The sequence below is a fragment of the Suncus etruscus genome, chromosome 12 (genome assembly GCF_024139225.1).
Source record: "Suncus etruscus isolate mSunEtr1 chromosome 12, mSunEtr1.pri.cur, whole genome shotgun sequence".
NCBI lineage: Eukaryota > Metazoa > Chordata > Mammalia > Eulipotyphla > Soricidae > Suncus > Suncus etruscus.
Genome location: NC_064859.1, coordinates 1165800 through 1184651, shown reverse-complemented (window position 1 = coordinate 1184651; position 18852 = coordinate 1165800). Strand labels below are relative to the sequence as shown.

The 18852-nt window shown below is 37.9% G+C and overlaps 1 protein-coding gene across 1 annotated transcript in view; it reads left to right on the top strand.

Annotated features, from left to right (window-relative positions):
* Positions 1–18852, top strand: part of BBS9 (Bardet-Biedl syndrome 9) — a 540357-nt gene that overhangs the window by 452490 nt on the left and 69015 nt on the right. Inside the window, exon 20 of the mRNA XM_049784883.1 lies at positions 13763–13985. Within this exon, the coding sequence (XP_049640840.1) occupies positions 13763–13985 (223 nt within the window). The remainder of the gene's footprint in view (positions 1–13762; positions 13986–18852) is intronic.

Sequence of the window (18852 nt, the reverse complement as noted above, 5' to 3'; positions counted from 1 at the left end):
TAAGTTATTTTCTAATAGTATACAAAACTTTTATGTAGGGCCCGGAGAGATAGCACAGAGGCGTTTGCCTTGCAAGCAGCCGATCCAAGACCTAAGGTGGTTGGTTCGAATCCCGGTGTCCCATATGGTCCCCCATGCCTGCCAGGAGCTATTTCTGAGCAGACAGCCAGGAGTAATCCCTAAGTACCGCTGGGTGTGGCCCAAAAAACAAACAAACAAAAAAAACAAACAAAAAACTTTTATGTATTACAAATAGATACAAACTTTTGCCTGAAGCAAACTTGAATGGTTAGTAAAAGGGACAATATTTAAGTTTTGTTTTGTCTTACTGATATGACATTCCCCCCAACTTTGCAATTTTTTTTAATTTTTTAATTTTTTAACTGAAACCCAACTAGAAACATGCTTAGGATCACGGTGCTCACAGATATTATTATAAGAAAATAAATTAAAAATAAATCTTCAGTCCATTTTCTTTTTTTCTTCTCTTCTTTTCTTCTTCCTTTCTCCCCTTTTCTCTCTTCCTCTTCTTCCTCTTCTTCCTTCTCTTCTATGTCTTCCTCTTCTTTCTTCTCTTTTTTATTTTCTTCTTCCTCTTCTTTACTTTTCCTCTTTTCTTGTCTTTTTCTTCTCTTTTCCTTCCTCCTCTTTCTCCTCTTCTTCCTCTTCTTTTTCTTCTTCCTCTTTCTTTTATCTTTTTATTCTTCTTCCTCTTATTCCTCTACTTCTTTCTCCTCTTCCTCTTCTCACACTTCCTCCAACTCTTTGTAATATTCTCTTCCTGGATCTCTGGGACTCCAATGATTCCTACATTGTTTCTGTTGAGTTTATCAAAGACTTCTATTTTCACTGTTCACATTTTTGAGTAATTTATTCATTGTTCTTTTCCAATCTCTTCTGCTGTATGGAGTTGTTCTGCATCTGGCTCACTAACCCGTCCTCAGCTGCTGTTACTCCCTTGGAAAGGCTTTTTATTGAGGTTTTCATTTCATCTACTGAGTTTTTCAGACCTGTTGTTTGAGTTTAGAGTTTCTGAGTTCTATCACTGGTCTGTTCAGCTCGATCTATACTTGCTTTGAGTGCTTTGAGCATCCTCCATCTTAATACTCTAAACTCCTTATCTGAGAGGCATTTCAGGTCATCTTCATTTTCTGTGCATGGTGTTGTCATGCATTATTTCCCCCATTGCAACATTTGAATAGTAAATTTTACAATATGCTGTGCAGGGGTTTGTGAGTTAGAAGATGCGCTCTGCTTCGCTCCCTGGCCATACTCCTCTGGCTACATCTTAATGGGTGAGGCCCTTACCAGGTTTGGGCCCTGGATGTTCGATGGCATCTTCTTGGCTGTCTTGTACAAAATAGCAGACAGGGAGCAAGGCAGCAGTCCTTTATAATGGCTCTCCTATGCCCAATACACAGCAGGGATCAGCACTCACCTTATTGAGTGGGGCCTTTACTGGGTTTGGGCCCTGGAGATCGTGTTCACTGATGTCTTCTTGGCTGTCCTGTGCAGAAAAGGCCACAACTATGACTTTTCAAGATCAAGTTTCAAGATAGTTCACATTACCTAATTTATATTCCCCTTTATTAAAGCATTGAGGTTGGAATGTGGAGGTAGTAGTCAGATGCAAATTTCTCAGTGCCCCCAAAATGCTTTCACAAAGACTCAGAATAGGTAGAGTGGAAGGCTGCGTGTCTTGTTTGCATTACTTCTCAGGCCTGTGTTAGTAAGAGGCTTTCAATTTTCCTCCAGTTGGTAATGTCGGTAAGTGTTATACTTTTAGTTGAAACCTGAATTCAATTTTTGCAGTTTTTTGTATAATAAAGACAGACTCCAAGTGCTCAATAAGACACTTCAGTTTTAAATTAAAGAAATAAACTAGAGTTATTTTAGGGAGAGGTGAAAAATTAAAGCTGATAGTTTTTCAGTACGTATTAAATTAAAAAGCAATGTAATTTTAAATTTGTAAAGATGTTATATAGGTCATACAGTTTGGCTTCGTTACTACTTTTTAATTTTAATTTTTTGTTCAAAGGTTGTTATAATTTTCAAACCCAAGATTTTGAGGGTTCTTTGCATGATTATCATTCTTTGGAAATATATTGAACTTCAAAAAATTCTGAAAAAAAAAAGACCTTTATCCACCAAAATATATGTTAGTAAATTTTGTTTATCCTTAGGCTAACATGTAGGTATTTTTAGCTTACTTTGGTAGATTATGACATAATATGAATAACTAATAACTAATAAGAAGATTATATAGATAGATTATAAATACCAGACTTTCTGTGTGAAACCTTCACACCTATCAAGAGGATTTTAGTTATATTTTTATGCTCCTTTTTGTTTTGGGGGTCATCTCAGGGATGTTCATGGGTTATTCCTGGCTCTATACTCTAGAATGACACCTGGCACTGCTTTGAGGATTATATGGATTATATGACTGAACCGGGATGGGCTGTGAGCAAGGCATACACCCTAATCTTTATGCTATTGCTCCAGCCTCTGAAATTTGTTTCTTTGGATGTAACTTCTTTCTTAGATAAATTAATATAATGTAAATGCATACATTATTTGTATACATACAGTATAATATAAAATACATACATATATCTTTTAAAATATAAGATAAAATACATTTTATCTTCAAATGTATCACACAAGATATGTGCTTTTTCTTTACCTAAAATGTGGCCTATGATCATACACCCTCTCATTTGTTCTTTTAAAGGGATTTTTTCACATTTTTCTCTTTTTTTTTCAGTTGACTGTTTACAGATTCAGTAATAAATGTTAACTACTATGGCATTTTGTGGTTTTCCGTATACTATTATAGTTAAGGATGTGGTAATGCTTCTATTAGAAACAAGTTTTCAAGAGCTTATACTTTTTTGAGTACCAATTTAAAGATGTTACTTTGAACATTTGATTTCAACGATCTATTTGTACTTTATAATTTTCAAAAAAGCAATGTATTTGCTTATTTCATAGTTTCTTCTTTTTATGAATTCAGATTACATTTCCATTCAAATAAAACTGACATGAAAACAGTTACTCCTGTTTCACTCTTCAGCTGCACTTCATAGAGGTGAAGTGATTTGTCTAAAGTGACACAACAAATAAGCTTCTGAAGTTTAATCAGAACTCAGAAGCTATTTTCATTTCTTTTAATTCATAGCTGACATAAGAATACTCTATATTTTGTTTACTTTGCTACTTTAAGCAACTAATTCTGTGAACTTGATCAAACGTTTTACACCATAATCTTCCTGCTAAGCTACTTGATTGGAAACTGGTATTCTGGCACAATGAGCAATTGACCTGGGCCCTTAGAGAAGAGAATTCGGAAACCTCTCAGACTCTCTGGTCTCTATATAATGAAAAGTTTAGCACAGTTCTCTTTATTCAGGGAGAGAAAGTCTTTGAGAGGTTAGAGCCTACATTAAAAAAAAAAAAAAAAACTGGCTTGAGATATGACAGGGATATATGGTGGGAGGCAATAGGATACAGGAGTATCCATACAGGCAGCTGAAGCAAATGTTGAAGAACAAGTAATCCACTATGGGAGATGTGACCTTGGAAAAGTGAGACAGTAAGGCCACAGTCACTGGGTCCAGATTCTTAGAGGGGATTTACAAGAGCAAGGCCACTTAGTTCAATGGAAGAGGATCATTTCTGCAGGCAAGGTAGGTGGATGGTGGAAGGGTGAAGTAGTGAGCTCTTATTGGGTTAGAAAATACAAGTGTTCATACAAACAAAACCAATCAATACATACATTAATTTCCAAAACTGGCAAGGACCTCCGAGAAGTTAGACTGCTGTCAAGATTTAACTTTCCTGTCACACCAATTGCATCTGTACTTATTTTAACAACATACCTGCTGTGTTTTTTCTAAAGTCATAGGAGTCAATCATGGACATTTAAGAAAGATACTGCAGAATTGACAGCCAAAATAAAACTGGTTGCTATTCAAGAGTTGTAAACACTGTTTCCCCAAAATTAATTTTTATGCACAATTAGAAGAGGCAAAATGATTGGTTAAATTAACACTGAGCTTTTTCTTTATTAAATGATTTCTTTATTTAAACACCATGATTACAAACATAATTGTAGTTGGGTTTCAGTCATAACATGAACACTCCCCTTTCACCTATGCAACCTTTCCATCACCAATGCCCCCATCTCTTCCCTCCCCTCACCCTCCACCTGTATTCTAGATAGGCTTTCTACATCCCTCACTCACTGACATTGTTATGATAGTTCTCTAATTGCAGTCACCACTCTTTTCTGTGAGCTTCACATCTTGAGCTGGCCCTCATCTCTGGGAATTATTTCAATGTCCTTAATTTTTTTTAAAATTCATAGACGATTGGGTATCTGTTCTGTTGTCATTGACTTTTGGTTTGGTGTCAAGGCTGGTCATTTTTTACTTCCACTAAATATTCATACAACTCTCTGGTCCTGGTGTCATCTTTTTCCTCCCCCCCAATTTATGAGGCTGAATAAGATGATTCAAGTTGTGTGGTTCTGTTGGGATAAAAAGGAAAAGAAGAAGAAGAAAAACTGGGAGGAGTCTGTCTAGGTGTTTTAAATTTCAATTTAGTAGAAGGGGAAAAAGAAGAAAAAGGTAGCCAAACAAAACAAAACAAAACCAAAAAAAAATATCAGTCAAAAAAAACCCCAATCTACAACAAAGCTGTACAAATGGGGACCAGTTACACTAGCATTCTGGGGGGGTTAAGGAATAGGAGTGGAGGGAAGACAACACTGGTGGTGGGAATGCCCCTCATTCATTGTCACTATGTACCTTAAATATTACTTTGAAAGATTTATAAGTCACTTTGGCCACAATAAAAATTTAAAAAAAAACATGGATGAGTGAGATTATTTTGTGTGTGTGTCTCTTTCTGACTAATTTCACTCAGCATAATAGATTACATGTACATCCATGTATAGGAAAATTTCATGACTTCATCTCTCCTGACAGCTGCATAATATTTCATTGGGTATATGTACCACAGTTTCTTTAGCCATTCATCTGTTGAGGGGCATCTTGGTTGTTTCCAAAATCTAGCTATTGTAAACAGTACTGTAATGAATATAGGTGTGGGGAAGGGAGTTTTGTATTGGATTTTTGTGGTCCTAGTGTATATCCCTAGGAGTAGTATAGCTGGATCAAATGGGAGCTCAATTTCCAGTTTTTGGAGGAATTCCCATATTGTTTTCCATAAGGGCTGGAGTAGACAACATTCCCATGAGCAGTAACACTGAGTTTTAAAGAACAACAGCTACTAGGGACTTTGGAGTCAGGAAGTGTACACTAATGAAGGGATGGGTGTTGGTCATTTATGACTGAAACTCAAATATGGACAACCTTGTAACTGTATCTCAATAGGATTCAATTTTTTTAAATTACAATATAAAGGCAAATTCTAGAAATATGGTGTTTATATGTATGTGTGTGAGAGATAGAGGAAAAGAGAAAATGTTTAGATATTAAAATTAAATAGTTTACTTACAAATTGAAGGTTTGTAACTAAAAAGTAATGGATTTAAATACCAAAATGGTGGTTAAAATAGCCTACCTTTACACTCTTCTTGCTCAGAGAGTCTTGACTCCCACATGGATCTCTTTTGTAGTTCATTAGTTAAGTATATACATATATATACACACACACAATCACTGAATAGTCACATTTTGTTTTTTTAAGTTTGACATTTATTTTTTAATAATTTCTTTATTGAAGCCTCATGGTTACAGATGTATTTATAATTGGGTTTCAACCATAAAATACCCACACCTTTCACCAGTGCAACTTTCCCACCACCAGTGTTCTCCATTTCTCTCCTCCCCCATCCCCTGCCTATCTTCAAGACAGCATTGTATTTTTCTCTCTGTCATTGTCATGGTAGTTGTTAGTGTAGTGACTCCTCTAACTGCATTTACCCCTCTTTGTGATAAGCTTCATATCATTGGATAGTCCTTCCAGCCCTCATCTCTAATATTTCTGGTTATTTATTATCTAATATTATCTAATATCTAATATCTAATATCTAATATTATCTAATATCTAATATCTATATTATCTAATATTCTTGTTACTATATTGCCTTTTATTTTCCTAAAATCCCACAGATAAGTGAGGCTATTCTATGTTTATCTCTCTCCCTCTGACTTATTTCACTGAGCACATTGGTTTTCATGCCTATTCATTTATAGGCAAATTTTATGACTTCATTTTTTCTAACAGCTGTGTAGTATTCCATTGTATAAATGTACCACAGATTCTTTAGCCATTCATCTGTTGTCAGGCATCTGGGTTGTTTCTAGATTGTGGCTATTGTAAATAGCAGTACAGTAAACATAGGAGTGCAGAGGACATTTTGTATTATGTTTTTGTGTCCTTGTGAGTGATATTGTTATATCACATGAGAGCTCACTTGTCAGGTTTATGAAGACTATCCTTTTTTTTTTTTCCAGAAAGTTGGACTACACAGCATTCCACCAGCAGTGAATGAGAGTTCATATCTCCCACATCTATGCCAGCAGTAGTTGTTTTTGGTTTTTCTCTGTGTGATATGTGCCAGTCTCTGTGGCATGAGATGATATCTCATTGTTGTTTTGATTTGCATCTCCCTGCATTAGTGTGTGGAGCATTTTTTCATGTGCCTTTTGGCCATTTGTATTTCTTCCGTGAGGAAGTCTGTTTATTTTTTTATCCCCATTTTTGGATGGGTTTATATGTTTTCTTCTTGTTAAGTTCTGTTAGTAACTTGTATATCTTAGATATTAGCTTCTTATCTGATGGGTATTGAGCGAATAGTTTCTCCCTTTTTGTGGGTGACCTTTTTACCCTACTCGCTATTTCCTTTGAAGTGCAGAAGCTTCTCAGTTTAATGTAGTCCCATTAAATTATCTCTGCTTCCACTTGTTTGGACAGTGGTGAAAGTAGCACTATCAAAAAGAAAAATTATATTAAAAAAGCACATTCTCTTTTTAATAAATGAAATTCATTTCAAGGGCTTTCTTACCTCATAAATATCATTTTTATTAGCAATTATTCGGGCCCTCCACACATTAATCCATATTTTAGGAGTAACATTTCTATAAAGTATTGGCATTATGCCTCATTATTAACAAAATTTTTATGCCAAGTACACAAACATGATATGGTTTTGACTTGAAGCATAGGATAATAAATTCTTTAGGACTTTTATATTAACTAAGTTCCATATCAACAAATTATCTTGTGTGCTACTGTAATCTAATTACAAAAATAGTTTGCTTAGATGAATATAGTTCATAAAATAATAGGAACTATAAAGCTAAAAAACACAAATGTCAAGTTATATACAAAGGATGTTTCTTCTGTTTACTCTATAGTTGTTCATCAATGGAACCAAAACCAACTTTAAAATATGCCTTCTCCAAAGGCAAATCATTTAGTCTGAATTTATTCTTCTCATTCTTGTTGGGATATGATTCCATTTTAGATATTTCTGTAGTTGTGATTTTGATCACTATACAGAAATATCTCTGGTAGATTATGGTTCTTTGTGAATTAGAGGTAGGAGCTGTTTTATAGTCTACATCTGAAAAGAATTGGCAAGATTATTTACAAATATTGCTCCTTAGGTAAAGTCTCTTCAACTGTGGTGCTGGGACAACTGGTCAGCAACATGCAAAAAAGCGAACTCGGACCTCTATCTAACAGTCTGCACAAAGGTCAAATCCAAATGGTTTAAAGACCTTGATATCAGACCCAGAGTCATAAGCTATATGAAAGAACACATACGTAAAATACTCCATGACATCGAAACTAAAGGTGTCTTCAAGCAGGAAACAGCACTGTTCAAACAAGTGGAAGTGGAGATAAACAGAAGGGACTATGTTAAACTGAGAAGCTTCTGCACCTCGAAGGAAATAGTGATGAGGATGCAAAGGCCACCCACAGAATGGGAAAAACTACTCACCCAATACCTATCAGATCAAGGGCTAATATCTAAGATATACAAGGTACTGACTTAACAAGAAAAAAAAATCTCATCCCATCAAAAAATGGGGAGAAGAAATGAACATACAATTCCTCAAAGAAATACAAAAGGCCAAAAGACACATGAAAAAATGCTCCACCTCATTAATCATCAGGGAGAGAGGCAAATCAAATCAATGTGGTACCATCTTATGCCACAGAGATTGGCACACATTACAAAGAATAAGAACAATCAGTGGGCCCGGAGAGATAGCACAGCGGCGTTTGCCTTGCAAGCAGCCGATCCAGGACCAAAGGTGGTTGGTTCGAATCCCGGTGTCCCATATGGTCCCCTGTGCCTGCCAGGAGCTATTTCTGAGCAGACAGCCAGGAGTAACCCCTGAGCACTGCCGGGTGTGACCCAAAAACTAAAAAAAAAAGAACAATCAGTGCTGGCGGGGCTGTGGGAAGAAAGGAACTCTCATTCACTGCTGGTAGAAATGCCGTCTAGTCCAGCCTTTGTGGAAAAACAATATGGAGATTCCTCAAAAAACTAGAAATTGAGCTCCTATATGATCCAGCTCTACCACTCCTAGGGATATACCCTAGGAACACAAAAAAACACAACACAAAAATGCCTTCTGCACACCTGTATTCATTGCAGTGCTATTTACAATAGCCAGACTCTGGAAATAACCTAGATGCCCTTCAGCAGTTGAATGGCTAAAGAATCTGTGGTACATATACACAATGGAATACTATGCAGCCATCAGAAAAATCAATGAAGTCATGAGATTTTCCTATACATGGATAGAAATAAAAACTATTATGCTGAATGAAATAATTCAGATGGAGAGAGATAGACACAGAATAGTCTCTCATCTATGAGGGTTTTTTTAAGAGGTCTGACCCTTAAAGGTCATCCTAATCCCTTATTAGGATGGGTCTGAGCTCTTTTTTTTAATATCTTTATTCAAACACCTTGGTTAAAATGTGATTGTAGTTGGGTTTCAGTCATGTATAGAACACCCCTCTTCACCAGTGCAACATTCCCACCACCGATGTCCCAAATCTCCCTCCAGCCCTCAATATGAAGCTTACCACAAAGAGTGGTGAGTTCAGTTAGAGAAATGACTACACTGACAAATACTATGACAATAATAGTGAATTAGAGAAATAGAATGCCTGTCTTGAATACAGGCAAGGGGAAGGAGAGGAGGAAGATGGGGGAATTGATGGTGGGAACATTGCACTGGTGAAGGGGTGTGTGTTATTTTGTTTCTATATAACTAAAACTCAACTATAAACTAGCTTATGATCATGGTGCTTAAAATAAAGATATTTATAAGACTAAAAAATTAAATAAATAAAAAATAATTGCTCTCCAGACCACAAAATCCTAATTTTGAAAGCCATGGGAAGTTTGAACTTTGGTAGTGGTGGTGGGGGTGGGGGTGGTGTGTGCCTGAGTATATTGTTCATAAAAGGATTTTTTAAAGAGAAGCCCAGGGTTTGCATAAAATTTGTATGTTTACCTAAATAACTGCATATAGTAAGTTTTTATTTATTTTGTTACCCAGTTCATTCTTTTCTCCCTGTTACTAATATTTTATATTAGTGTACCTTTGCTATCACTTATGAACCAAAACAGATAGATCACTATTATTATTATTATTAACCAAAGTTTACACTTCAGGTTTATTCTTAGTGTCCTGTAGTTTCATGGATTTTTACAAAGGTATAATGTCATGTGTTTACCATTATATTATGAGACAGAATAGATTTACTGCCTCCCCCCCGCCCAGTGTTGGCTCCAATCCTCTAACCTTCCCTTTGTACCTGAATCCTTGAATACCCTAATTCTTGCCTGCCATTGTTGTTTGGCCTTGTCCAGATACGTTACGAAGCTACAATGACCCATTATGGTGACTTTCCACATGGGCTTCTTTAATTTGTGATATGAATGTATGGGTCCTCCATGTCCCCTTCAGGCTTGATAGCTGATTCTTTTAATTTCTGATAAAATCCCATGACTTAGATGTACTACAATTACTATCAGCTCTCCCTTCACCTCCAATAGACAGTCCTATTCCTTCAGTTTTGTAGCTACAACTCTAGTATTTGACATTTGTATGCAGGTTTTTGAGAAGATGGTATTTTTAATTCATAGAAATAAATACTAATCATTATTGTCATATCCTAGGGTACATGTAGTTTAATTTACTACTCAACTGTCAAACTGTCTTCCACAGTTACTATGTTGGGGCTGGAGAGATAATACGGCAGCAAGTAGAGCACTTGCCTTTCATGTGAACAAAGAGGCTGTCATTTTATATTTTCCTTGAAGGAAAATCCTTACCACTCCTCATCCTCAGCAATATTTGGTACTTAATGTTTCAGATTTCAGCTACCCTTATAAGTGTACAGGCCCAGCTGATTGGCATTTTTATTTCCCTCACAACCTGCCAGGTTCAGACACTTAAGGAATTTCTCAGGGTCCCCCCAGAAAGTGGGTTCAAGAGTTGGCAAATGAGAAACAGAGTCACACTCAGAAATGGAGGTGAATCTGAATCTGCTTTATTGAAGATTACAGGGGCTATTTAAGCAAGATTTTTGCAAGTTATAATTTTGGTGGTATGTAAAAAAAAAACCTCACCTTTGTTTTTCTGCAGAGTTAAACATATATTTTCTTTTTTTAACATATACTTATTAACAAAAAATTAGATAATTATCAGTCATTCTGCTTAAAGTGCAAACTTCTTTACATTGGACAGCTCATAGGCTTTTCACTTTTAGGGCTTTAATAATTATCCAAACTTCCTAAGTCTCTTCTAGAGTCTGACTGAAAAACTTTTAAGGGGTTACATCTTTACCTGGGAAAAGCTTTCTTAACAACCCATTGTTACTTCCAGGCCGAATCTTGAATGTTTATTTCCCAGGTAAAAGATAAGCAAGTCACTAGAGGTCCCTTATGCATCAGATACGTTCCCAAAGGAAACATTCCTTTCATCTGAGAGGACAGGACAGCAGAGAAATAAGGCACAGGACATTCACAGGACTAATTAACTGTTGTTGACCTAACTAAATAATTATTATTTCAGCTTTAGAATGTTTCTCTTGATGCTAAGCTTCCAGGTAAAAGTGGTAAATGTTCAATTACATACATACTTAGCACAGTAGAAGGGAACTTCCTATTTAAGCTACATACATGTTTACAACTATCAATAAGCTATGCTTGAGATATATCACAACTTCTTGTAAGGGAAGTGATCTCTATTTGAGATTTGGTCTTAGTTTGCCATGCCAGGCTCATTCAACAACAGACCTACTGGTTTACAGCTTCCTCTAAACCGTGGCGATGGTAATGACCTATGATGTGGGGCATAGAATTGTTTGCTCCAGTTTTCATTACCAGTTAAGTGATACATTCTCTCTACTGTATTATGCTAAATGGATTTTCTTTGTAAAACATTATTTTAAAATTCAGTCCCTTGAAATAGCAATCATGGATTGATGGATATCTGTGGCCAATGCATTAGATTGTGCCAATTGCATTGGATGGTTCTGCTTAGATTTCAGTTGTTTTTGCAGTTTCTTTGTGCAGCCCCTGCCTGGGGCTCCTAGGTTCAAGTTGAGGTTCTCTACTTTGCTGTGCAAATTTTTAAGTATGTAAAATTAGAGAATATTCAAAGCCAAGCAGGCAGAATGAAGAGAAAACTAAAAACCATGTTTACACAACGATTAACTAAAGAGCCTGGGGATATTTATTCTGAAGAAGGTGGGTACAATATGCTATCTTGGGACCAAAGCAATGGCACAGCAGGTAGGGTGTTTGCCTTGCATGTGGCCCATGTTCGATCCCCAGCATCCCATGTGATCCTACCAGCATGAGTGTAGAGTTGGGAGTAACCCCTAAGGACCAATGGTTGTGACCCTGAAAACAAACAAGCAATAAAACAAGAAAATTAAAAATGCTGTCTTCAAAAATGCTGGTATGTTTTACATACCAACCTGGTATGTAAAAGAAAGCTAGCAGTGGGCAGAGTAAGAACAAATTGGGGAAATACCTAGGAATAATTTTCTTCTGGTGACACATGTCCTTGAAAGGAGGAACCTGCAAAGTTACCTTCTCAGATAGTGAAGTATCAGGTTACTCTTACATAAAGGGCACAAATTCCACAGGTGGTACCTGAGATCACTAAGGTCCTCCGAACTTTAAGATACTGATTCTCTATTTTACTGCTTCTCATATAGTAAATGCATATCTATATATATATCTATCTATATCTATATCTATATCTATATCTATATCTATCTATCTATCTATCTATCTATCTACCTATCTATCTATCTATTTGCCCATCCCCTGCTTACTGAGCACCAACTAGGGAAACCTGACATGCAAACAGTGGCCATTAGCACAGGGTAAGTAAGACATGTTGTTCAGGAACTAAAGGCATGAGGTCTCAGAGTTCCCAGGCAGGTCCACAGATGTAATACATGAATTACAGGGCCAGGGCATTGCCCGTGAATGAGCATTGCAGTCATTGCATTGTAGTGATGCTCTCATTGCTCAAGCTTGTGCAGAGGCTTGAGTGAGAGGATGTTGAAGGTGGCTGGGGAAGGAAATGGAGCAAGAGCTGGAGCAAAATGTGCCTTTTATGGTGAACTGAGGAGTCCTCTAATCCTGTTGGCATTTCTGGGAGGTGATTCAGCTGACAAAGTGGGGGTGGTGCTGTCGAGTCTCCCAAGATTCCTTCTCCCCAAGTCTGCTTTTATACTTTGCAGTAGTCTACGAGAACAAATTTATTGTCTCTGTTACAATTTTACTAGATTTCTCAGCACATGCATTGCAGGTCTTCATTGTTTCTGAGTCTAAATAGTCATGTTGTCAATGACACCCACACCTCCTTAGCACATGCCCTGATGTCCTATACCTTCAGATACCCCCAGAATTTAACCAGTTATCTTGGAGATTCCTTAAAATAGGCCCATGGTAGTTACACTCATGTTACTACTTTCTTGTTCTCTTGTGACCTAAGGGTATGTCTCCTTGTGCCAGTCTTCCTGGCCCTGGTGACTTCCCTGAATAACAGGGTCCTGTCCAACAACCATAATCTTGGAGTCCTCACAGTGCTAAGAAGTCGCTGTACTTTTTGAGGTCTTACTGCACATGAGCCACACTGTTCCCAACAAAATGAGAAAAGTGGCCCATCTCCTATTTTGACCAACTTCAAAATAAAGCAGGGCAGTGGGACCTCTTAAGATGAAGTCCTACCAGTTTCTGCCTGCAAATCTAACATTGTGGGGCTGGGATCTAAGAAAGACTCCAGGATTTCCCTTCATTCCTTTTTCCAAGGCATTTGAAGCTCCTCCTGGTCATGGTCACCTCAGCAGACACATCAGACAAAAACAGCTTCACCTTGCATCACGAACTGAACTACATCTGAGAAGATAATTGTTGCTGTTTTACTGACTGACACAGAACTAACTGCTTCTCATATACCACCTCATTTAATCACTCCAATCCTTGAGGTACAGCCTATTCCCATTGATAGATAAGTTGATGCTAAGAGGAATCACTGCTTTGCTCAAACGCCAATAGCTGTACAGGGTAAAATTCAGAACCAGACTGGTCTGGAAAGTTCCAGACAGCAAAGCCATGTGGAGTCCCCCACACTTGGGCACAAACACTCATAAGTTGTAAAACTTTGTTCATTAACTGTCAATACCTACTTGGCTCATTTGTTATCTATACAAATCAAATATTGGTTTTCATACCCAGGGCTGGGAAGAAACAGTGGATGCTGCTATTTCTCACCTTTTAAAAACCTGCCTATCGAAGAATTCCAAAGAGCAGGCTTTGAGCCTCAGCAGCCAACTGGGCATCCCCAAAGATACAAGCCGATTGAAGAAACATATCACCCTCCTCTGTGATCGGTTGGCCAAAGGTGGGCGTCTCTGTCTCAGTACCGATGCTGCTGCCCCGCAGACAATGGTCATGCCAGGTAAGAGTTTCACCTGTGCCCTCTAGATACAACTGTCCTTCCCCTAAATTAAAGGAATGTGCCTGTGGTTGGATTTGGAGTTTACATTTCATATTCAAGTGATGATAGCCAAGAAAATTGCTTTCACATTTCCTCTCAGATAGCCCAGAGTAACCACTTAGATAAATATTCTTGGGCTATTTGCTTGCTAGATGTTTCTAGAATACTATGCCCTTTTTTCCTCCACCCACCCACCCCTGCTTTTAGTTATATGATCCATTTTGTTTTTTCTTCTAACTAATAAAAATGATTAGATAATAAAACTATTTTTGAAGAAAAGTCTTACTAATGAGATCTCGCGATACTATATTTCATAAATGCATCATGAAGCAGTTAATGGGATCCAGATGGTCCCTGTCTTTTCTGCTGTTTGCCTGCTTTGTGGTCTTCAGGATAAGAAGAAGAGACAAAGGAAAGGGTGGGGACAGGGATTTTAGCAGGCTCCATGACTGAGATTGCACTTGCTCCTTCAAGGGAAAGTGATAGCCATGGAATTCCAGGTTCCCACTCTGCCTCAGCTGAGGGGGCTGAACCATTACTGACCTTGCACTTGGGTCAAGTAAGGCAACAGCTCCCATGTCCTATTTCCTTGGATCATTTCTCCTTGTAGTAGCCAGAAGGACAGACAGTAAATGAACTTGTGCAATGCATTTTTGCTGTATTTCTTGGTTGTAAAGTAGGGCCCAAAGCATGGGAACTGATAGTTTTCTCTTTCTTTTCTCATGTCTTTTGAACATTTCATGCTGATGCTCTTTCTATTGTTCCCTTTCCTCCTTAATCAGCATTCCTAGAAGTGAAAAGGAATGCAAGCAAAAACTTTAAAAAGTAAGCCATAGAGCCCGTCTACGATAATCTAATAATCACAGACTCTGGAGGCAGACAGATCAATGTTTGGGGCCTGCCTTTATCTTTTACTGCTGATATGACCTTGGGAACATTACTTAACTTTCCAGTTTTCTTACTTTTGAAAGCGGCTAACTAATGTTCTCTTTTTACAAGGTCTATAGATATCTGTAAAGCACCCAAGGAAACATTGTTTGGAATAGTTAATTTCAAAACATTCAAATGTAAATAATGATCACCATTGAGATGCGTGCCTGAGTTAGTTTCTAACTTGTTGGAAAAGTAGCTGGTTTGTAGTCATGGTTCTATCTTTTAACTTTTGAAAACAAAAGTCTAACCCTAGTCATGAACCTGTCTTTCATTCCATGAAAATATTTATAACTTGGCATTTTAGAATAGAAATTACCTTCCTTACATAGTAACATTTCTAGTATTATTTGTCTAAATTTTGATTCCTTTATTTTGTCCTTGTTAACAGCTCCCTTATAGATCCTCTAGTTTGTATTTGTCAGTTTTCTGATAACCCACAGCTTACTTTCCTAAGAAAATTTAGACTTGATGAGATGATAAAGGAAAATCATTCTCTGTAGTCTGCAGTGTATGGCTCATCCTTTCTGCTTGCTAGGTGGCAAAACAAAGGAGACTTGAGGGAGGTTTAAAGAAAGACTGAAGCACCCTAGATTGGCTGGTGTTAACCTGCAGTGTTCTTCATATCCAGCAGTCTTGTCTTCCATTCTGTACTCCCTTGTGGTCAAGCTTAAACAGCTGCTCAGTGTTCAGCAGCAATGCTGTGAGCATAGACCTGGAACACCAGTGACATGTTACTCTCTTAAGTTACATAGGCTAAGTCTTTCATCTTTAAGTTCTAGCTTGCATGGCTAGACTTTAGAAACTAGACAGGAGTGCTGTCTATCTCAGCCCACGAGGCACCAAACGGAACTGGATGGGAAGAGAAAAAGGCAAGGAAGGAGAGAAGGAAGGGAAGAAGAAACAAAGGAAGGCAGAAACATGGTTCACACCATGTGTGAGTTAGTTCACACTTTTTCTGGCCCACTTAGCTGAGCTCATGTGTTGGGCAGATGGTAGAGGTGCCTGTTGTGCCTGCCTTCCTAAAAAGCCTACTTTGTCACCCTAATCGAATGACTCTTTCACTTGCCTTGATCTAATAATCATGATGCTGATTTTTCTGCCTTTTTTTTTAAATTGAGAGTCAGGGTCAGAGTACTAGGACAGTGTTTGTCTTGCACACAGCCAACCCAGGTTCAATCCTCAGTATCTTTAGGGTCCCAGAAGCCTGCCAGGAATAATTTCTGATCACAGAACCAGGAGTAACCCCAGAGAGCCACTGCCAGATGTGGCCCCAAAGCAAAAGAAAACAAAAAAGAAAAAAGAAAGAGAAAGATTCTGGGGTTTATAGTACTATTAATGTTTTCTCATTGCACATAATTCCAAACCACATCCATCACTAGTGTACTCATATCCCTCCCTCACAGACACCAATACCTTTCCCTCTCATCACCCCCAACACAATTGTGTGTATCAGCTCTCCCATTATGTTGCTTCCCTGCTGTGTATCTTTAAGTCCCATATCTGAGTAACACAATTCTGTATCTACCCCTTTCATTCAGCATCATACCCTCTAGTTCCATCCATATTGCTATAGAGTCTTATGACTTTGTTATTTCTTCAAGCTGCATGATCCATTCTGTGTAGAGCATATCTTGATCCATTCATCATGGTTGTTCACTTGGGTTGTTCCTATATCTTGGTTATTGTTCTAAGTGCAACAAAGAACATAGATGTGCATCTATCACCAAAACCCCAAAATATTAATTTGAGAGGATATATGTTGATTTTTGAGCTGTTAAAGCTGTTTTTTGTTATTACCCTACTTGATTATTATTTATACTATTTCTTCTCAGACCTCCATTTTTCCCCCACAAATATATTTGTGGACTTGATATTTTGGAGATAAAAGAAATGTGAAAAATGACTGTTACTTTACAAATAGAGAGCAGAGTTCAGAAGGACCAAGATTCCTGCCTCAAGTTACATGGTTACCCAAAGGGCTGGCTCTATAATCTGAATCTCCTAGACTACTGCACCTCCCAAGACCACACAGACCACAAAGGAGCAAATATATTTCCAGCCAGAGCTTCTGTGGCTGCTTTTCTGCAGCTGGCATCCTTCCACTTAAATTGGTCTAGTAGTGTGGGAGGAAAAGAGCAGAAATAGTCAGCAGTGGTCTCTTTCCTTTACTAGGAGGAATTATAGAAAATATTTTTTATTTGTTTGTTTTGGGGCCACACCTGGCAGTGTTCAGGGTTCATTCCTGGCTCTGCACTCAGGAATTATTCCTGGCAGTACTTGGGTGGGAAGATGCTGGAGATTGAACCCAGGTCAACTGTGTACAAGGCAAAAAGCCTTACCCATTGTACTATCTCTCTGACCCCAGAATTATTTTTTTAAATTCTCTTTTATTTATTTTGTGCTTGACATTTATTATCCCCTAAGATGACCCGATACCATTTTACAGAGTCATTAAAAATAGTGAGCATTCTTTCTGCTTCAAATCACAAATTGTGCCATTTCTGTTGTTAGCTAAAACAGTTTTTATATTTTATATAAATATTTTATTTAAACACCATGGTTTACAAAGGTATTCATAATAGTTATTTCTAGCATTTAATTTTCCAACACCAATCTCACCCACAGTGTAATATTCTACCATTGTCTCCATTTTCTCAACCTCTCTACCTTCCCCAAACCTGCCCCTGACAGGTACAAATAATTTATTAATATTGCTTTTATAACTAAATGGTAATGCAATTATATTTAAAAACTAAAAAATATTTGGGAACAGTGTTGAATCTTGCAGTAGGATCATATGATTGTCTGAGATTTACTAAACTATTGCTAGTTGAAATTCTGTTGCTGTTTTGTTTGTGAGCTTAGGCTGGTTCTATGATAATGTCACATCTTATTTGGTGCATTCCTACTGGGATGTCAGTATTGGAAAAATATGGAGGCTGTGTTTAGAGAGTTAAGTGAGTCTATATTTAGTAGCTGATGGTTAGACATCGTCGTAACTGAATTGTGGCATTGCTGCTGGGACTTATGGCAGGGGGCATGGCCTGTCCTTACTCCAAAGTGTCCCCAGAAATATCAGCCCCCAAACTAGCATACCTGGAATTTTGGACGGCTAGGTATCTCTGCAGAGATAATTGCAGAAGTAGTAAATTTGGGCCATTGTCATGGCAGTGGTTTTGGGGTGTATGTGCATCTGTGGAGGCTTTAGCTTCGGCAGAGCAGGGAAATTGCCCTGCTTTCCTCCTAAGGGGTAACGTGTGATCAGCTGAAAGACCAGTATATGAATGAGTTTTTCAGCTTGGCTTGAGTCTAGGTGGTGTCTATGGATGGTTAGAGTAAGTTAGTTAGAAAGTGGATCTTACAAAGCAGTGGGCTACCAAATCTATAGTCAGTGAGTGTTTTTCACAGCCACAGTATTCTCTCACTAGCTGGCAGGAACCTAGAATTCAATCTAGGTGCACCTCTCTCACTTCCAGCTGAGGTAACTAAGGCCTATGAAGATGGATTGACTTAGAGGTTGGTATTTAAAGGCAAGAGTGTGTAATTTTACCATGTTCCCTATTAAAATACAGATGGATAAACATCTCGGAATAAAACACCCTTGGTCTTTTCTAGCCTTATGACTTTATAAGCCCGGCACCTTGGATGTACCCTGTCTTTGCTCCAGTAAAGGCCATGATGACAACATCCCACTGGCGCCCAGACTTTGAAAGTCTTTCCCACTGGGAGTTACCTTATGACCTTCTTCCTTGTCTCCTACTCTTGCTGATGAGAGCCTCTGACGTGGCATCCTGTTTTAGCCTGACTTTCCCGAGTGAGTCTTTATGCAGAATCATCAAACTTCAACATTTCTTTCTTTATAACTCTGTTCTCATCTTTGCACTGAGGAAGATTG